Raw genomic sequence first — 22,626 nt, 5'->3', positions numbered from 1 at the left:
GTTTTGACCGCTAATATGTCGGTGATTGACATCTTTACAGATATCAAAATGCTTTTTTGATACAAAATTAATTTATACAGTTATTCCTTACGGCGATTAAAAAACTTGAGTAGGCCTAGGCTACTATAATAAAGAAAATCTTCTCTAAATGTACAACTAAATACATTGATATGCATTGCAATACATGATGAATACTCTCAACACATGAAAGTGTAAAGCCTGCAGCTCACAACAAATGTGGAAAGTTATTGCGCGTCATATTTAACAAACCATTTACTGCTAGTTTTATGTAATTTTGCTCACATGGATAATTGAATATTAATCAGATGATGTCATTACGCTGCTGTGCCGTCAGCCAATCGTTGCATTGCTGATCATGATTTCGAGGATCGATAGATCTGTCCTTCACAACACACGCAGCGATCTCAGATCAGTTCATCCAGACATTTTAATCTGATTCGCCAACTTGTTTGAAGAACCAAATTAGCCAGAGATCAGTTATCAAGATTAAAAGATCCAGGATCTGCCAAATCATCTTAGCTCATTTAAGCGAGGTACGAAGATTGGACCCCTGGAATCTACCTCAGGTCGCCGTGATGTCAACGCACTTAGCCACTAGCGTATCTGCTTGTTAAGTGTGACGACACGCAAAGCTTCTGGTTCCAAGCCCCATATCAAACTGTACGGAGAGGCTCATCAAAGGGTAATACTAAATGTTAACAAAGCGATGTATACTTAAGAAAATCTCTATATATATCCAATCATGTTGATATACATGATATACATCGTTATCAGAATATGAGATGTGATATGAGATTTTTGTTAATTTGTTAGCTAATGAACAATAGATTTATTACAGTATTTACGCATCTTTGTTTATGTTAGTTAATCATAATAAAGTTATTCACTGTTAGTTAATGCTAGCTCACTGTGCATTAGCAAGCATGAATTTGACTTTTAATAACGCATTAGTAAAAAATGTTTACCTATGATTAATAAATGTCATAAAAGTATTTTTCATTACTAGTTCATGTTAGTAAATATGTTAGTAATACGTTAACTAATGAAACCTTATTGTAAATCGTGACCTTTATACTTATAGAAATAGCTTGGATGGCCTGAAAAACACAGAAAGCCATATATTCTATGGTCACAACTAGGGCTGCACAATATTGGAAAAATCTGACATTGCGATGATTAATTTTTCTGCGATTTGTATTGCAATATAACACATCTATACAATGTCATCAAATGGTTAAATAGCACTACTTAAAAATAATTTATAGTTACAGTTTATTTTAGGGCTCACTTCCTGCTATTGGTCAACGATAAACTACGACTTCTGCTTCTTCTAATTTGGTCCTTATTAACAGATATTAAGATAGCTTAGGTATTGGGTTAGGTTTTTTAAATGATAAAATTACACTGCAAAGTTTTTGATGTATAAATAACTTAATACAATTATCCTTTGTTGAACTTCCAACTGGTAAAATGTCTTGTGCCTGAATAGTTAATCCTCTCCCAGGCCTTAAAAACATGCAAATGATACAATTTCACTCCATTAGGGTTTAATTCTGCAATAATTCCACAAATCTTATGTTCGGAACTGTGACTCTTGTTCAAATATAATTCTAGCTAAAAATTGCATATCTATGCAATATCAATGATGAAACGATATATTGTGCAGCCCTAGTCACTACAGTATGTTTATTTGTTTAATCAGATTCTAATCTCTTATGCATATGTGGAGTTTATGCACAGACTTACCCTCCAGCATTCAGTATGAATAAAACACCCAATATACAGAAGATTTTTTTTTTATTTCACAGTGGATCCATATGAATTATTGTCACTGATATTGCCATTTCAATAAATAGCAGATAATACTGTGCTTTAAATTCATATCGCCAGCATACGTACGTGGGCAGCTGTTCATGGTGTACCACTCCATGCACTGGCCGTAGGGGAAGGAGGGCACATAAGCGTTGGAGTCGACACACTGCCTCATGTTACTGCACCACATGCACTCAGAGCTCCCGCTGGTACACTCACTGCAGGACGAGCGCAGCGCACAGGGGGTCCGGCACTGCTTTACACTATGGTTCGCTGCACAATCACACAAAAGTTAAAGAGATTCAATGAGCAATACACACAAAAATGGTTTTCAAAAATGGGTCATACAGAAATTAATTTAATTGAATTTGTATTTTTTTATATATTAATGTAATAACTACATCATTATTATCATAATTGAATTATAATTACAATAATTATCTGATCCTAGCAGTTAATAAATAAAATTAATTCATTGCACAATACAATACAATATTAGATAAAGTGGAAAATAAAATACAAAACATAACCAAAAATAAATTTAAAAAAACTAATCACAAAACAAAAAATTACAAACCACAACAAAAAAAAACTAAAACACTAAACAAAAATCACGAAAAAACTAAACAAACAAAAAACAAAACAAAATAAACAACAAAAAAGCACAAAACAACAACACAAAAACAAAAAACAAAAAACAAAACCACAAATCTTAAAACAAAAAAATGCAAAGCAAAAAAATCACTAATCACAACAAAACAAAAACACAACAAAATGAAACAAAGCAAAACAAAAAGCACAAAACAAAACACACAACAAAATGAAACAAAGCAAAAAAAACAACAATAAAAAAACACATAACAAAACATACAACCAAAACAAAACAAATACCACAAAGCAAAAAACACAACAAAACAAAAATCTCAAATAAAAAAGCAAAACAAAAACACAACACAAAGCAAAAAAACAGACAAAACAACAACACAACACACAGCAAAGAAACACAAAACAAAAACAACACAAAAGAAAACAAAACACAAATCAAATCACAAAACAAAGATCACAAATCACAACCAAACAAAACCACAACAAAACTAAACAAAGCAAAACAAAAACAAAACAAAAACACAAAACAAAACATACAACACAATGCAAAAGACAACAAAACAACTAAAACAAAACAAAAAGCGAAAAAAAAAAAATAATAAATAAGGACACAAAACAAAACGCATTTGCACTTTGACACTTTGTATGTTTGTTTTTCTCGATTAAGAGAGCACAGCTAAATATTCAGTATTTGAGTGTTTCTGAATGCAAATGTTACTTACTGGGTCGTTCACACAGGCTCCCATTGACAGAGTTGACACAGGTCGCCGCCTTCAGTCCGTTGAAAGCGGGCTCAGCCAAATACCCACAAAACCCTGCGTCGCTGGGTTCACCAGGCAGCCACTGCAGAGTGGAGTTGGTGAAGGGCGACATGTCCTCCCAACACCAATACGACACGTTGATCTTCCTCAGGCCGACCCATGGAGTGATCACTGCTTTAGACTAGAGCACACGGAACAATTCATAGTCATTTCAGTTTTAAGTGTGATCAGCCTTACTGTACTCACGGGTGTCAATGACATGAATACAAACATTTTTTTAAAGGCCAAAGGTTGCAAAGTATTCTTCAGTATCAGTATATTGTGCATATTCATGAGCATTGTACAGAGGAGTGTACAATTTTCATCGGTGTAAAATTAAGCAGATACATCTGAGGTAATACGTCAAAAAAGTAGAAAAGTGTGACATGTAAAGGTGCACTCTATACTGACACTGAGGAGACGAAACTGTTGAATAAAGTTATGCGACACAAAGCTTTTCTTATTATATTATTCTACTTTGTCTGTATAGTTATGTAAACTCTTGTTTGTAGAGCAAGTTCTGCATTTATTATTCCTAGTCATTTCTCCCATAGGCAGCTGAATCAGAAGTTCTAAAACAATCGCAAAAATGAGTGCGCTTTCGCATTGAAGAATAAGGTCATTACTGACACTGAAGAGAGGAAAGTATTAAGTTACGCGACACATAATGGTGTGCCCTATACTGACACTGAGGAGACAAAACTGTTAAATAAAGTCATGCGACACAAAGATGCGCCCTATCCTCCTAGGGCTTGAGTCTCCACATACGTGGACAGCACATTTTAGCTCTAAAGTGGCTATTTAAAATACTTTAAATGTTTTATATTTTGTTACAGACATACAGTGTCATCCTGCAACTGTTTTGCAGCATATGAAATGTCCCAAACACTATTTTTAACTGTCCAGTTTTTTCCAATTCTTGAAAAAAGTGTTTTATGTAAATTCGGACCACGAGTCCACATATATGGACTTCATTTTTCTCGAAAAGTACATCATATCAAAAGATGATGCTTAGGTTTTTATTCTAATTAGGTTCTAATAAGCCCAAATAGCAAAGAGAAATAAAAAAATGCATGTAAAAAACCCTTTGGGCCTTAAGAGGTTACACGGACTCTGAGAAGACAAAACTGTTGAATGAAGTCGTTCGACACATAAAGGTGTGCCTTATAGTGACACTGAGGAGACAAAAGTGTTAAATAAAGTTGTTATTTTTGTTTAAACTGTGCAAAAAAGGATTCTTTCAGCTTGATAATTTTCTGGTTGAACAACAGAAGAGACATGGTCTGTATTCAGGATGTTTTCTAGTACCTTTCAGGACTTTGAACAAGTCAAGAACCTTGCTGTTTACGGAGGATGAGGGAGCTCTCAGATTTCAACTAAAATATCTGAAGACGATTGAAGGTTTAGAATGACACGAGGGTGAGTAATTAATGGCAATTTTTATTTTTAAATGAACTTACACTTAAACATTCTAAGAGTAAGTTTGTCTTTTGTTGTAGATTGATGCTAATAATTACATGAGGTTTAGGTTTAATTTCTTCAAGTATTTTACTTTCATTTTTAGACATAACTGACAGCATTTTAAAGATGGCCATATTGACTTTATCTGACATACTGTATATTTAGGCAATTTGTTCAAGCACAAGAACAAAAAAATAGGTGCAAAAACCTAGCACAAGTATTAAATTCTCTACCGAATTTTGCATTTGAGTCTTAGAAAACTTAAAAAAATCTGAAATATCCAGAGTTCATAGCTGTGAAATATGTGATTGAATGTATGGCAGAAGGCACAGACATGTCATTGAGAGAGGGGGTTGTCAACAATACTGCAGAAAATATTGTATCTTTTCAAATATTTCAGTATTGACGCATATCAAAATTCTGATCCTTTTGACAGCACTACATCAAACTCACCTGTAATGATCGGTTGTGCATCTCTTTGAGAACGAACTGGACTTTCTTCTGTGTGGTGAGGGATGCCAGCACCGCCTGGTGATTTCGACACACCAGCTTAGCATTGTCATACGAGTCCTTAGCGGTCATCAGTTTCAGACACGAGTTCCCCACCAGGTGCCAACTCTCCCCGCAGATATTTCCTAAAACAAAAGCGTTTGGGCATTAGATTAACATAGAGCACTGGCCTTAGGGTACCAAACTGAACTAAAATGCAATGTAAGTAGACAAAAAATGTATAGTAAATTCTCTATCTGCAGCATTACACCCAGGTCTGCACATTTTTATCAAGTTTTCTTTTGGAATATTAAATAAGAATAATATAGGCAAAATAAAATAAAAGTTAATTTTGATGGGCATGGCAGTTGAGGCACCAAAATTGTAATAACCCAAGCTTTTTGAAATAAATTAAAGGCATAGTGCCAGAAATTGAAATGTCCTCACCATTTACTCTCACTCAAGTGATTAAACTTTTATGAATTTCTTTCTTCTGTTGAACAGAAAACAAGATATTCAGAAGCATGTTGAAAAAAACCGCGGACGTTGACATCCATAGTAGTGGATAGTCAATTAAGTAAATAACTAAGTAAAATGCTTTTCTAATATTCTTGCAAAAAAAACTGAAAGGAAAATTAAACACATTTTGAATAAATGCAGCTAATTTTTTTCTTTGTTCTCTATTGCCACCTGGGGATACTCATTCCGAGGCCTCTAGACATTATGTAGCGTCATTGATGTGATCCAAGACCTTTGAAGGGATGATGCCAACCATCGAGGACCTCAAGTTACAACACATACTAAGAGATGATGCCAACCATAGAGGACTTCTAGAGGTCTCCATAATCCTGGACCAGGCCGTATCCTGAGCAGATGCTGTGGTGGTCATGGAGGAGTCGAGAGCATGAGAATGACTCCTTTTCATTCCTGAAAGAGCCCAGTGACAGACGAGTCTCTGCATTGATCCCATAGGCCAGCCTGAACACCCACCGGTGACCTACTCACACCTGCAGCTTCTCCACGATGGACGTCCAGCCTCCAGCCTCCGACTGAGTTTCTCTCATGATGAAGTTTGTTCCTCGCCACTGTTGCCACTGGCTTGCTTGGTTTGGGACTTGTGGGGTTGCGCATCGATGGATTTGTTCTTCAGAGTTTGGACTTTCAGCATTGAAAATTATCCCTACTGAACTGAACTAAACTGAACTCGAAAAACTGGACTGACAGTTTCAATTTACTAGATGTAAGAATCAGCTTTTTGGTTTAAATCACATTTAAACTTTGGGGATTTAAATCTAAAAATTAAAATATGATTCACATAGAATTATTCAAGTATTTGTCCAGTAAATAGAACGGTTAGTGTAAAGCAATCCTGTATTATATTATTACGTGGCCAACAATAACAATATAAAAACAGTATCTAATTATTTAATGAGCAAGGTAGCAGTATCTACAGCTGAGGCATTAACTTATAAAGCACACAACATACCAACATGAATCTTAAAAACGAAACAAAAGATTATTGCTACTCTATAACACAACAAACTAATCTACATAAAACACACAAACACACATACACACAAGCAGTTTGAGAAGAGTTATGATGAAGACCGAGTAAGAATTCAAATTCTAGCATTTGCTAAGTTCTTAGCATTGCCACCTGAGAGAAACCATAAAAGCAGAGAATTTCGCTATTCTTTACTACTTAAATATAATTCACATCAGTTTCAGCAATGGATAGAAACCTTGTTTGTGTTACTTGCATTCTGATGGAATTTCGGTTTCCTCAACTGGTCCAAAGGAAAATCCTGGCAAAGTTGATTGGTCAGCGTAGCAACTCCAATGACGTGCTGGAATTCTTTCGTCGGTGAAGAGGGGTTTTCTTACTTTCAGGGAAGCTTCGGTTGCTAGGGATACGGATGTGGGACGAGGTGGCATTGAAGGTGAAGTCCTTCCTGGGGTTTCTGTAGTTACATCAGAGTTTCAGAGTTATCATGAGTTGACCCGATGGCTTGTTGTTGAAGCGGGTGCACAAGCTGATCGGGGGTCGAGCCGACAGCAGGTAAAAGTTGCGGTTTGCTCCGTGATGTAACGAGGCTTCCGGCGAGGCGATGTAACGGCCACAGCACGAGAAGAGCGACGTCCACGTAGCGACGATGGTAACGACTGGCAAAGATGACAAGGAAATTTTCCTTGTTCAAAGTTTTATAGGCTTTGATATAGGCTGGGCCTACACAGGGATTGTCCAATCAGAGAATCTGCGGGGTGGGATCACACCCCATTCCCTCCTCTAGGAAGCGGGGTTGGCACATTGTGTGAGTGTCGCTTTGATCGCAAGTTGTTAAAATAAAGTATCATAACATGGACACTTTTCATAGTTTGGTTTCCTCATATAAACCAATGCATTTAAAACTTTCCTAGCTTTCAATCAATACCAAACATGATGTATTTCACAAACATTCTGTAGATTTCATTCACCACCGTGGGCTCTAACTCAATAATTATCCATAACAGTTTTGTTAAACACATGGAACATGTACACACAAAAACCTACATAAATGTAAAATAAGCATATTTTAATAAATAAAGTAATTAGTAAATAAACACAGTTTAACTGAATGTCCATTTAAACTTTGGAAGCTTTTTTGATCGCTTCCCTGAGTATTCCCTCGCAGACGCAGGTCAGAGGCGCGAACCAAAAGGCACTCTCAAAAATCGGTTAGGGGGTTTTGAGTGTAGAGCCTCTTTTATTGTTTTAAGAGGTAAAGTTAATTAGCAAGCGATTGTGATTGCGACTGGCAAGTCATCTGCTGGATAACCATTTGCTGGGTGCCTGTGGATTGCTTTGAAAATGAAATCAAGGCCCAGACATGTAGGCACCAATCTTTTAAGGATAATATGGTCTGTGACTTGTTCAGTTCTGGAAGGATCCATTGACTCCCTACATAGAACGTCTACGTTAAGCTGCTTTGACACAATCTACATTGTAAAAGCACTGTAGAAATAAAGATGAATTGAATAAGTGTATGATGAGTAAAATAGGATAGAAGATTTATTTCTGCGCAAACTACCCCTTTAAAAACTACAATAATAATAATTATTATTATTATTATTTTGCCCCAGTGATATTAAACAGGATCATACTTTGCTGTGCTTCAATTATTTACACAACTTCCAGCAGAAGTTTGCTCGTTTTCATTACCAGGCAGGGTGGTGCACTCTTGATTCCTGGTCTCCCATTGGCAGTTCTGATCTGTGGCACAACTTTTACAGCTGGTCCTTTTACTGCACACAGAGGAGGGGTTATCCTTTGGACAGGCCTCGTACTCCATTATCCCTCCCTGCAGACATTTAGAGCACAGTTACATTATTTATGAATTCATAAACTGAAAAGAAACTCGTCTGTAAGTTGTTATGGCATAATGATAGCGCAGACTTACTGGAGAACTGGTGCAGTTACTGTGACTGGACACACAGAGCGTAGAGCACCACTGGCAGCTGTTGGTGTTGGCTGTACAGCTGTAGCAGTCGGAATACTGCTCACACTTCTCTCCATCTGCATCTGGAAGGCACACACAGTTTAACTGCTACACAATAATGCCTGTGGTGTGGTAATTGTGCATTTAGTGACGCGCTTAGTTGAATCTGTTGTAATTAATTGAATCCGACAGGTCATTTACACCTGTTCAGACAGGACTAGTCATTTGCAGCAGTTGCTTTTAGTTAGCTGGACTGGAATAAAATGGAGAATTGCATTTAATTAAAGAATTGAACAGCAAATATACCAGAATTGGGGCGACACAGTGGCTGAGTGGTTAGCATAGTTGCCTCACAGCAAGAAGGTCGTGGTTCAAGTCCCAACTGGGTCAGTTGGCATTTCTGTGTGGAGTTTGCATGCTCTCCCCGTGTTGGATTGGGTTCTTACTTCATTTCTAAACTAATTAGTTTTGTTTTCCTTGTATGCATGGGTAAAGCTGGTTGTTACAGACATCTGGTGATAAATTCAAGTCAACAATAGTAATACAGCTGCTGTTAAATTTTAATTCTTTCTTTAACTGAAATATTTTTTTGAACACATTTCTAAACATAACAGTTTTAACCTGTTAGCCAGCACTTACATATGGAGGATTACACCTACCTAACTTTAAACAGTAACAGCTCTTGACACCAGGGAGCAAAAAAAATACATTTGTATCCTTAATGAAGACTATTTTTACTGAATTATTAATACAATGAAGACTATAAAGAACATTTTACTCTGCATTATTCAATTTCTGTACCTGAATACTGTTCGAGTCTATAGAAAACGATAAAGCACTGTTTATTTTACTTTTTTGTTGCCCTATTGTAATACTTTTTGCTTGCAATATGTTTATTATTTTTATACAGGATTCACACCCTCACAAAGTCACCCCAATCAATCGAAATAAATGATTTCTTTCCAAATAGAGCTATTTAAGACATCTGTATGAAACTTTATTCATATCGCAATATATATTGCCGAAAAACAAAACATCACAATGTCAGATTTGTCCAAAATCGTGCAGCCCTATTCCAGACATTGAAATACAGGGTATTGTAAAAATTTTTGTCCATGAAAAATCAGGGGAAACCCATTTTTGTTTGTTGCTTTAAATTTTAGTTTCCTTTAATCTCCCTCTATATACAGTTGAAGTCAAAATTATTAGTCCTCCTTACTTATTAGCCCCCTAAATATTTTTTTCCACAATTTCTGTTTAACAGAAAGTTTCTAATCATAAAAGTTTTAATAACTCATTTCTAATAACTGATTTCTTTTGTCTTTACCCTGATGACAGTAAATAATATTTGACTAGATATTTTTCAAGATGCTAGTATTGTTTAAAGTGCAAGACTTAACTAGGTTATTTAGCTTTATTAGGCAGGTTAGGGTTATTAGGCAAATCATTGTATAATGGTGGTTGTTCTTTAGACAATCAGAAAAAAATTTGCTCAAGGGGGCTAATAATATTGAATATTTTTTTCAAATTAAAAAATGCTTTTATTCTAGCTGAAAGAAAACAAATAAGATTTTCTCCAGAAGAAAAAATATTATAAGAAATACTGAGAAACATTCCTTGCTCTGTTATGCTATGTTCACACCAAACGAGCCATGCACAAATAAATCGCGTAAATAGACACGTGAAATTGCTTCTTTCGCACATCAAATTCACTTCACAATAGACACGAATTTGCCTCATGGGCAGGACTTTGTCTGCCCTGTGACTTCAGCTTCGCTGCTAAATGGCTAACATGGATTTTATTGAGATAGTAGCTGTGCTTTATGTGCTTTAAGAATGTTGAAAAACAGCGTAGATTCGTTCTGCGCCATGTCTTGAGTCGACTAGATCCTTTCAAAGTTCATAAACTCCTCCATAAAGTGTACTTTGACGATGGAGGTTTTTAGCGGCGATTCCGACTGAGCCGAGCCCAGTTTGATGAACTGTTATCTGGTGTTGGCAAGAGGATTTCCCCTCAGGACGCCAACAACGTCATAATCATGCCCCTACAAGAGAAAGCTCCTGATTGGTTAAAGTTGTGCAAATGTCAGATGAAGTCCAGATTTTCCAACTCAAGCAATTCACATGTTTATTCATTGAAGTGAATTGAAGTGAATAGTGTCAGTGCAGCATAAAACTTAATTTGGAAATTATTAAAAAAAAAAAATTTATTAAATAACACATAAATAAATAAAATCACAGGAGGGCTAATAATTTTGACTTCAAATGTAAATTTTCTTTTCTTTTTTTTCCCCTGTTTTCTTTATCCAGCAATGCTGTGTGTGTATTAGGGCTACTCAATTATGGGAAAAATCTTAATCACAATTATTTTGGTCATAATTGTAATCACGGTTATTCAAAACTATTACAGTTGAAATCAAAATGATTAGCCCTCCTGTGAATTTTTCAATTTTTTAAAATAAATATTTTCCAAATGAGCAAGGAATTTTCACAGTATTTCCTATAATATTGTTTCTTCCGGAGAAAGGCTTATTTGTCTTATTTTGGATAGAATAAAAGCAGGTTTAAATATTTTGAAACCTATTTTAAGGTCAATATTATTAGCCCCCTCTTAAGCAATATTTTTTTTGATTGTCTGCAGACGAAACTACCGTTATACAATCACTTGCCTAATTACACTAATTAAGCCCTTGAATGTCACTTTAAGCTGAATACTAGCATCTTGTAAAATATCTAGTAAAATATTATGTGCTGTCATCATAGCAAAGATAAAAGAAATCAGTTATTAGAAATTAGTTATTAAAACTATTATGTTTAGAAATGGGTTAAAAAAATCTTCTTTCCATTAAACAGAAATTTAGGGAAAATGGTCGCTAATAATTCAGTAGGGCTAATAATTATGACATATATACAGGTTTTTTCCTCCCAGTAAATAAGGAAAGGGAAATAAATACAACAGAATAAAAATATAAAACAAGCTGTGCTTTAAGCATCTTAACTGTAAAATTATAGCTACAAAAGTCCTTCAGTCAAAAGCAGTGAGTGATTTTCTCCTTGTTTGTTTGTTTAATGATAAAAACAGTCGGCAGGAAGAATATTGCGCACTATTACTTTAAGAGCAGTGTGGTACTGATTTCTCTTTCACATGTTTTTTAATTCTCAGCTCGAATGTTTATTACACAAATAAGGGTTAATATGAATAATCACTAAACACTGCGTTTTGACACCTATTTGACCATTGAAGTGTTCACATTAAGATGACTTCAGATGTGTGTGCTCGGCTCCACTCTGAGGCTAAGCACATACAACAGCATGAGATTGCTTTCCCGCTTTTAAAAACATGAATGATTCGAATGTACATCAATGAATGATGTGCATCCAGTGCTGCAAAAGTTACACTACAGTACATGCTTTTAGTCATTTTCATGTGAATTTGAGCCATGCAGAACAACAAATGTGTACAACTGGAAAGGGGGCTGTATATGATGCAGTAATTGTTTATCTCGATTAATGCTTTTTTATAATTGTTAGAAGCCAAAATCGAAATCGAAACTGAATTTTCGATTAATTGCACAGCCCTAGTGTGTATAAACATTTCCATCACTGATTTACACTGTCATGTGTTGCATTAAGAGTTGCAAAACACTACTTGAAAACCGACTGGAATGTGGATAAAATCAAATATTTAGACAAAAAAAAAGGCTGTCTTTCAGAATTAAATCCATACATGCAAAAAAAAATCTGATTTGTGCATGCACTCTGAACACAGCCCAAGATCAAAAGCTTTTACAGATCTCACCCAAATTCAGTCGAGCGTAAAAAGCTAAATCCAATTTAATCGCCACATAAAACAGCAGAGAATCTACGCCAACGATCATAACTTAAACAGTGTTTTGAAATCTTAATAGCTGTAAAGAAGCCAGAGGAAGCAGACGTCCTCTTTGTTCCCTTGACTTACACCCTCTGGGACTGCAGGTGTTCCTCAAAGCCTCCATGTCGAGGAGCGCCGCTGCGTCCCAGGGCACACAGGTGGAGGTAGAAGAGTTCCACACACACTTCACACTGGGCACAGCCGTCACACACTCCAGATGCTCGGAGAAAGCAGCACAGCTCGCCGGGGTGAACCTCAGCACATCGCCCAGCATCAGGCTGTTAAATCCTCCATACACGTACATCACCCTGACAAGAGACACACAGATTAACCTCAGAATGAGAGAGGATGGAGGGATGAAGGCTGAGGAGGAGGAGGGCAGGAAAGAACACAAAAGAGGAGTGATGAATATCGCGTACGGGATTGACAAGTCAAACAGGAAAAGCTGTGTTGTGCCCATGCTCCCAACTAAGAGGTCAGTCGGTGGTCAAATCGACACTGACGATGACGCTGGGTTTATGGGTAGGAATACAGATCACAGTGAGCTTGCATGGAAACCTCAAAGGAGAGATTCTGAGCATGTGGATCGATGGAGAGCTGCTTGTTCAGCTGCTAATTTGAAACACTAATAAAAGAACGGTGTTATTTATGGATAATGATTCTGCTTTATGACTCGCTTTGACTAAGCCGTATGTACAGAAGGAGATTACAGGACCATTTTAAATTTAGATTTCATATTAGCTGTGACTTCTCAAATATCACAGAAATAGAAACGGATTAAAACAAAAAGCTCTATTCAGGACTTGATACAAAGTAAGCGCCGCTGGCATGCTGTCGATTAGCTGAGGAAATTGTTTCGACTTAGCAATAAAACAAAACAAAGTTCTGGAAAAAATAAAACCGGTCACACTTTATTTTAAAAGCACAAATCATTAGCTATGACTTTTAGCTCAACAAACTTCTAATTTGCAGCTTGATAAAAATTATTAAGGTAGAAGTTTGGCATTAGGTAGGATTAGAATAAGATCATGCAGAATGTGTACTTTATCAGTACTAATAAACAGTCGATATCTTAAAACTAAGCTACTAGTTAAATAATTGCTCTGATTGGTATTTAAAGGCATAGTTCAGCCAAAAATGAAAATTTAATCACAATTTATTCCCCCCTTCATGTGATTCCAAACCTTTTAAGAGCCATCTATTGAACACAAATAAAAGATCATTTGAAGCTGAAAACCTGTACCCATTGATTTCTACAGTAGAAAAAAAACACTATGGAAGTCAATGATTACATAGCATTTTACCAAATATTTTCTTTTGTGTTTAACATAAAGTAACGCAAAAGTTTGCAAGTATATTAAAGGGTGAGTAAATGATCATTTTTGAGTTAACTGCATCTTTGAACAAAAATTTTTAAACAAAAACATGACATTCACGTAATGGTAGGGGAATTAAAAGGAACTAAAATTAAGTAGGGACTAAATTAAATCTGACTTATTATTTTCATATGAAACAAGGTTTGTCATATAACAGTTTGGGTTTTGTACCAATAACGATTTATATTATCAATAACAAGCTGATAACAGATAGTTTTAATTATCAGTGCTGAAAAAAAATCATTTTTACATTTTAATTGAAACATTATGAATCTATAAATGCTAATATAGCATACTTCGGTTGTTCATTGTAGATTATAAATTTAATTTAAAAAAAGTGCTAAATTCAAAACGAACCTTACAATAAACTTATGGAAATGGAATTTAATTGTCAAGTTCTCCCATTTCATTTACTGTAAACCCAAACATCTCTGTATGTGTACACATCATGGTCTATTATACCATGGCTATCTAATCAAAATAACACAATTTAGATTACAGTGCTACTGTAATGAAGAACTGCTTTTTAGTATTGCTTTTTTTGTGAAAATTTGAAAGGAAATGGCATTTATTTGAAAAAGAATTTACAATTTTATACAGTATTAATATTTTCTATTTTTAATGATTGTTATCTGAATAGGATGGAATTTAATCAAAACTATTTCTTTAAAATATCCCATAATTAATCTAAAACAACATTTTCATATTTTAAGTAAGACAGGACATGTTAGTGTATCAAATAGATCTTAAACATGTAGATTACCCATTGTGATACACAGCTGAGTGGCCAAAACGGTTGACGTCATGGTAAAGATCCGGATTGGGCAGAAAAGTCCACTCATCACAAGCTAGAAAAGACAAAACAAGCAGACAAAGTCAATCTTCCTTCAGTCCTCCAACACCAAATACTGCTCAAGCTCATTTTAGAGAATTACCACATAGAGCACTGAGCTCATAAATATTAATTAGCTAAGACTAATTGTTGCTTAGTAATTTTCTCATCTTACCCTATAAATATTCATAAGACCAACCTTGATCTTGGGGCTTAATGCATAAATTGATGACCTGTGCAAAATATGCCACAAAGACCTTAAAACTTGGTAACATGTATCAAAATATAGACTAAAAGTTAACATTTGTGGTTTTTAAGACCAGCATTAGAATTTCTGAGCTCAACCTTAAACAGTCCTCTTTTTTGGAGGGGGGGAATAATCTCACTTGACAAGTTTCCTAAAATTAAACAGCTAAGTTTTACCATTTTTGAATTCATTCCGCTAATCTCGGGAACACTTTTAGCTTAGCTTAGAATAAATCATTGAATCTAATTAGATCATTAGAATCTCACTTCTGCAGCACTTCTGCAGCATCTATAAATAGTCCCAACTAGATGACTAGGCAACAGTGCGGTGTAATATCATTGTGCTTAAAGGCTGATTTATACTTTTACCTGGCGCCATGTCGTAGACCTCCACTGACTGCACACGCACCTCACGAAAGGGACGAGGCTTTTATACTTGACGTGTTTGGCGTAGTGATATACTTTAAAATGACAAGGGGCGGTCAAATGAAACACACCGTGAAATCAGATAGATAAACATAGTAGGAAGTTTCCGGAACGACATCATATCAATAATATCATTTAAGATTTTTAAACGAATTATGTTTATTATTTATTTTAATGATTATAAAGATTTTTATAACCATTCAAGATTTTTTTTTAAATCAACCTTTGATAAATCCCTTGCATTTGTTCATATTTCACAGTTCTACCTATTAAGTTAAATATCAATGAGATACCAACCAACAGAACATGGGATGCTCTACAAATATATACATTTTTATTAATCGCAGGAATAAAAGCAAAAAAAACAAAAAAAAAGTACACCTACTAAAAAATACTGATTTTTTTTATAGATTAAGCCCATTCCACAATTCACACATTACTGTCTGGCTAGTTTGTGTCCTACTTATAGGCTAAAAAGGCAATAATGGTCCAACATTCCTGATCATTATCACCAATAAAGCCTAAAAACAGGGTATCAGTATATTTTAAACCGAGAGGTTCAAATCTTCTTTTCCAGTTATCAAAGAAACAATTTTGTCATTTTATTTTAGTTTTGTAACTATTAATATGTTTTAATTTCAAAATTGTAATATACAGTATAAGTGTAAAACCTGTGAATGGTGGAAAAACATATTCTGTAATTGTTTACCTGGGCTCCAGGTTTTAACAAAAACTTTCCTTCTTTCCCACTGCTATTGCATCTGCTAGCCAATAATTATTTGTTATCTGGTTCTCCCTATGATCACGCATGGACAGATCATAAGATGAATATCACAAAATCTCTTCAAAGTGATTCATGTTCAACTCAAACGAAATGCTGCGCTGCACGAACTGTTTGCTCTAGTCTTAATAAATTTTGTGAGCTCCACCAGCCGAAATCATGTTGCGTGCACCCAAAGCGAACCTCCGCAAATTCTGCGATGACATCACATTCGCCGCACGCACTCAAATGAACTAGCAAACGAGTAAAGTATAAATCAGGCTTAATGTATCCATGTTTCAGCAGCAAAGTTTCCTGATCATTACGCCAGAATGGGAGCATAGTTCCTAGCCATATCAGCCTATAAAATAGCAACTTTTCATTTTTGATGAGTAATAAATGACACAACTAATAAAGAGTCTCACTTTAAAAAGGGAAATTATCAAAACTTATTATTGTTTTTTTTTTTTTTTTAAGCGAGATGCTAATGATCTAACCAGATTCAACATCTAAGTTAAAGCTAAACTGAAAGTGTTCCCGCATGTCCTGAAGATCATTCCAACTAATTTAAAAATGGTAAAACTCAACTGTTTAACACTAGGGGACTTGCAAAATGAGCCCATTTCCCTCCCCAAAAAAAGCTGTGGAGTGTTCTTTTAATATAGCAAATCATTTCTTCCCTCGATGTTAAGTAGAAGTTAGCAGATAATCTAGCTGGAGGAAGAGAAGCATAAAGAGAAATGATTGCTATTAGTGTGCTGTGTGTGACAAGTCACTGCCCTCTGCCGGCAAACTTTCTGACAATCGAATTTAGTGTCCTGGTGTGGGCCAATATAATTGAGTTCAGCTCGTAAGGACAGAGCAATTACCCTCAGGGCCGAGACAGGCCTTTACTTAATCACAGATTATCACTCCACTAGCCTGAGTCTCCAAAGAGAAGAACAAGAGGAAGAAATGTAGAAGAGGATTGATATAGAATTAGGAATAAGCAAACACACACACACGCAGACACTTCTGATGTGTTTGAAGCTATAGTTGTGCATTATACAGACACCACAAACTTCTCAAAGACGCTCTAAAACCACCCACGCATCATATTCTCACAGTCAAGAGCCGCTATTCAAGTGCGTCTGGTCTGACATCATAGCATCCCTCATTATCTAAATGAAAAGCGAGATAATACCAGCAGACAGGCATGTCTCCGATCCCTAGAGATTACAAAACTCAAATGTGTCACTCATAAAATAATGGCTTTAAGATCCCGCATCCTCCTGCAAGAGCCCCCCTGATGAGTGTATTTCAGTCTCTAATGGCTTGCCGCTACGCACAGAAATCCAATTACGCTTTCTGTGTGAGCGTCTTCGGGGCTGTTCAATATTGTGAAAGATAGAGGTATTTTATATGATGCCATATGTGAGAGGATGCTGTAAGTCAGCGGTATAGAATTTGACAAGTTGCCTTAGATTGAATTACCAAGACATGGCTAATACCAAAATATTAATGTAGATTCTTTTTTGTTAAAAATTAATGTAGAAAATGAGTTTGCATCTTTGTAAATCTTCAAGACCACAGTTTAGCTAAAATCACCTTGAGGGAGAATAGTTTGCTCCCCAAGAGAGAAATTATCCCATTATTCTATAGCAGTGGAAGCTGAGATGGGAAGTGATGCCTCTCACTGTGAGCAGAAGTGAGCTGTATTGGCTAAACTGCAGGTTTGTATTAGTATCCATCCATCTTACAATGGCACAATCTTGTGTGTGTTTCCAGGATTAAATAATAGGTCTCTTGAGAACGTGGATATGGCAGTTGCAGGAAGAGAGTGTTAATAGTTTATTTTTTTAAATGTGGACATTTTTCTTATAATAAAAAAATAATAAACGACTGCCATACTTCATGCCTTCCTTGACCCACTGGAGTTGTAAGGCTTTTTTTTTCATAGATGGATGCACTTTTTTTTATTCACGGCCATTCTAAAAGCTTTGAAAAGTATATACTATAAAATTTTATTTACTTCAGTTGTGCTCATTTGAACAAAGGACATACACCTACTGTGGGATGGTTTGAGGTTGAGTAATTTATAGGATAATTTTCGCTGTGGGTAAACGGTTTGTTTAATGTTTTACTGAAAATAGACGACATCTTTACATTATAAACAGCTTCTATTTAATTTTTTTGGGTGAACTCTCCTTATAAAGCATTAGATCGCTTGTTATTTATGATCACTAAACTTATGTTTGAGTGACACTGAAGACTACAGTTGTCAACCTCAGTTCTTGGAGGGCCCTAGCTCTGCACAGTTTAGTTCCAACCCTAATTAAACACACCTTAATCAATTGAGTGCTTTAGGCTTGTTTGATGAAGATGAGGGCGTTAAAGCAGGGCTGAAACTACACTCTGCAGCGCAGCGGCCCTCCAGGAGTTTCACATTCCTTCTGTAGACCTTTATCTACTTAATACAATGAAATTAATATAACAAATATGTAGATAAAAAGTAGATAGATAGATAGATAGATAGATAGATAGATAGATAGATAGATAGATAGATAGATAGATAGATAGATAGATAGATAGATAGATAGATAGATAGATAGATAGATAGATAGATAGATAGATAGATAGATATAAAAGTCAATGCAGGCTCACTAGACATATGTGCTTCAAAATCACAAAAAGTACTTAAACCTACACTCACAGCCCATTTAATTATGAACACCTGTCCAACTTCACATTAACGCAAATTTCTAATCAGCCAATCAAATGACCTCAACTCAATGCATTTAGGCTTATAGACATGGTCAAGACGATCTGCTGCAGTTCAAACTGAGCATCAGAATGGTTAAGAAAGGCAATTTAAGTGACTTTGAATGTGGCATTATTGTTGGTGCCAGAAGGGCTGGGCTGAGTATTTCAGAAACAGCTGATCTACTGGGATTTTCACGCACAACCATCTCTAGGGTTTACAGAGAATGGTCCGAAAAAAAGAAAATATCCAGTGAGCGGAAACTTTGTGTTGGGGTTGTCTGTGTGTGTGTGTGTGTGTTTGGGGGGGGGGGGGGGGGGGGGGGGGATGGGGGGGGGAACGCCTTGCTGTCAGAGAAGAATGGCCAGACTGGTTTGAGCTGATAGAATGACAACAGTGACTCAAATAACCACTCGTTACAACCTAGGCATGCAGAAGAGCATCTCTGATCGCACAACACGTCAAACCTTAAGGTAGATGGGCTACAGCAACAGAAGACCACACTGGGAGCCACTCCTGTCAGCTAAGAACAGGAAACTAAGGCTACAATCCGCACAGGCTCACCAAAATTGGGCAATAGAAGATTGGAAAAACTTTTGCCTGGTCTGATGAGTCTCAATTTCTGCTGTGACAATTGGATGGTAGGGTCAGAATTTGGCGTCAACAACTTGAATGCATGGTCCATCTTGCATTGTATCAACGGTTCAGGCTGGTGGTGGTGGTGTAATGGTCTAGGGGATATTTTCTTGGCACATTTTGGGCCCATTAGTACCGATTGATCATCATGTCAACGTCACAGCCTACCTGAGTATTGTAGCTGACCTTGTCCATCCCTTTATGACCACAGTGTACCCATCTTTTGATGGCTACTTCCAGCAGGATAACGCGTCATGTCATAAAGAACGAATCATCGCAAACTGGTTTCTTGACCATGACAATGAGTTCACTGTACTCATATGGCCTCCACAGCCACCATACTTAATCCAATAGAGCACCTTTGGGATGTGGTGGAACAGGAAATTCGCATCATGGATGTGCAGCCAACAAATCTGCACCAACTGCGTGATGCTATCATGTCAATATGGAGCAAAATCTCTGAGGAATATTTCCAGTACCTTGTTGAATCTAAGCCACAAAGGATTAATGCAGTTCTGAAGTCAAAAGGAGGGCCAACCCGGTACTAGTAAGGTGTAACTATTAAAGTGGCTGATGAGTTTATGTTTGACAGCAGGTTTGAGGTAAAATAAATGCTACAGAGCAGTATAACACCATATTTCCAATGAGCTAGGCCTGAATAAGATATATACTAAGAAACTTTGTTTCCCCATTTAAACAAACATTAAATAAATTTTATAGGTTTCTGTGAATCATAAAAACCCTTTATTGTATTTATTTTGTTGATGTTGAACAGGCAACTTTGCAAAGGATGTTCTTATGCAGTATGTCTGTTTAACACAGATTTTTCTTATTATTACTTTCTTTAATACATTGGTTTCTAAACACATAGGTATTTATCATACTTGCTAGAAGAGGATGGCTGAGCAAACAATTTTCATTGTATTTTTCATAGCAGAATGCAGGACAAAGCTTCTAATTTCGTGACTGTCCTGCAAAATGCAGCACAGATATTTTGTCGGATGGATGTCGGATGGATGCAATATACAACATACATAAAAGAAGATTAAAGGGATGGACTTGATAATACACAGCTTGAATGCCTGTTAAAAAACTAAACTTAGGATATAAAAATCGGATGCTAAGAGGTATGAACGCTTGATTTTAAAAGAAAGTCTGTTTCAACACATACAGGTATGTGCATGTTATAAATATAGGCTTTTACTTCTAAAGTTCTAATCTTTCTGTCATTGCGCTGCTAAAAAAAGAGGGAAAGGCATACTATTCAAGAATTTGGTTATACTTTTACCCAGATCTGCTGCTGGTAAATAAAATTGCGCACTCTAATGAACAATCTATAAATGATAGGCAACCCTGTATAGCAGAGGGAAAATTTAGAACTGGCTCTCGATAAAATATATATCTGTATTCTGAATGCATCTGAATTTTCATGTGACCCTCCACCATTTTTAAGGGCACATATTGGTGACATCATTTTTAAAACAGATTCCAAATTTTTACTGAGATACTATCATGTTGCCCAGACTAACATGGATAATCTTCATTTTGAGCATTCTGTTGGCACAGTTGGTGTTTTGGTACTCACCCAAGTTGTAGGCTATGAAGTCTGAGGAGAAGCACTTTGCCCCGTGGCTCATTGAGGTGTCGTTGTGTGTGTTCCCTCCAAACACTAGTATGCTCCCACCAGCAATCACTGCCGTGTGGAGGTACCGGAAAAATCCACTGTCCCTCAGAATCAACCTACAGGTCAACCAAACAAAAGTGAAGAAAAACCAAAGTCAGACTCTATTCAGAAGAGCACACTAGCATACTGCATAGCAATGTTTTTTTATAGTATCAAGCCAAATTCAGCTCACCAATCATCATCACACAACACGAAAGCCTTTTGCGTGACTACTTTTTAAAGTTTTTATCAAACTGAAGGAACAATAAAGATTTGAACATGAAAATGATTGAGAACATATTGGAAAATAGTCAAATAGAAAAGAAACAAGAAGCAGCTACTAGCTTGATTACTAGTTTCACCCAGAGCAGGTCTGGATACTGTGACATTAATCTATTCAACACATACAAGTCTGTTACAAACCACTAATTAATTGACAATACTTCTGATAAAAAAACAGCTTTAATAATTCCCCAAAAAGCTGATGTGTAAAACTGCAATATTGTGCAATGGAACAATAAAAAAAATAATAATTTTAACACAGAACTTTAAATTCACAAAATCACATCTTAACCATGGAGTATTAATTCTCCAATGTGAAAGTAAATTATTTTATTTTTTATGAAAATCAGATATTGCTTTCGAATTGTGGTTCAACTGAAGAATTAAATGCAAATTCAAGAGTTATCACTGAGCTGATGATTTACAATAAGCTTGTTTGGCATGCTGTCCCGGGAGAGAGCCCTGAGCTCAAGGGATCCTCGAGTCCAGGGATCCCTCCCATTCGCAGGGCGAGAGGGGAGATTGAGCTCAGCCTGATGTGGCTAAGGCGAACTCCTTTAAGAAGGAAAATTACTGATGCTGGGAGCTAGAAAATAGTGCCCATTTGGCTTAGTCTGTTCACATATGACGCATATCTTTGGACAGTGAGAGGAAACCGGGGATCGCAGGGGAAACTCATGCGGACACGGGAAGAACATGCAAATTCCTCACAGAAACAGCAACTGGTCCAGCGAGGACCAGAGCCGGGGGTGTTCTTGCTGTAGGGCAACAGTGCTAACCACTGGGCCGCCGTGCTGCCCAATCTAGATGAAAAAGGGGAAAAAAAAAGGGAGGAAGGGGGGTTTCTTCCAGACAAAGATAGTACTGGAATAAAGACTGTGGTTATTTATAGTGACTTAAGAATCATATGATTGGAGGATCATGATTAGCTAATGCAGGACCGGCTGTGGTAAATCATCAGCACGTGATCCTCTCGAAATTAACTTTATAAATAAACTCCACCTAATGAAACTAGCCTGGACAAAAAAAATGAAAATAAATAGTAGAAAATAACAGTTTGCAACAACAAGTAACATAGCAGCTTTTTTATTTATGGCTGAAAATGAATGGAAGAGAATGAGACCAAGCT

The 22,626-nt window shown here is 36.3% G+C and overlaps 1 protein-coding gene across 1 annotated transcript in view; it reads right to left on the bottom strand.

Annotated features, from left to right (window-relative positions):
- atrn (attractin) overlaps nt 1–22,626 on the bottom strand; it is a 132,033-nt gene that overhangs the window by 72,241 nt on the left and 37,166 nt on the right. The window contains exons 7-14 of the mRNA XM_056471480.1: nt 21,138–21,292; nt 14,676–14,760; nt 12,624–12,844; nt 8,627–8,748; nt 8,389–8,527; nt 5,154–5,335; nt 3,162–3,381; nt 1,921–2,106 (exon numbers count right to left, since the gene is read on the bottom strand). Of these exons, the coding sequence (XP_056327455.1) occupies nt 1,921–2,106; nt 3,162–3,381; nt 5,154–5,335; nt 8,389–8,527; nt 8,627–8,748; nt 12,624–12,844; nt 14,676–14,760; nt 21,138–21,292 (1,310 nt within the window). The remainder of the gene's footprint in view (nt 1–1,920; nt 2,107–3,161; nt 3,382–5,153; nt 5,336–8,388; nt 8,528–8,626; nt 8,749–12,623; nt 12,845–14,675; nt 14,761–21,137; nt 21,293–22,626) is intronic.

Source organism: Danio aesculapii, chromosome 13 (assembly GCF_903798145.1).
Source record: "Danio aesculapii chromosome 13, fDanAes4.1, whole genome shotgun sequence".
Lineage (NCBI taxonomy): Eukaryota > Metazoa > Chordata > Actinopteri > Cypriniformes > Danionidae > Danio > Danio aesculapii.
The sequence above is the reverse complement of the archived record's forward strand: the minus strand, read 5'-3'. Positions and strand labels throughout refer to the sequence as shown.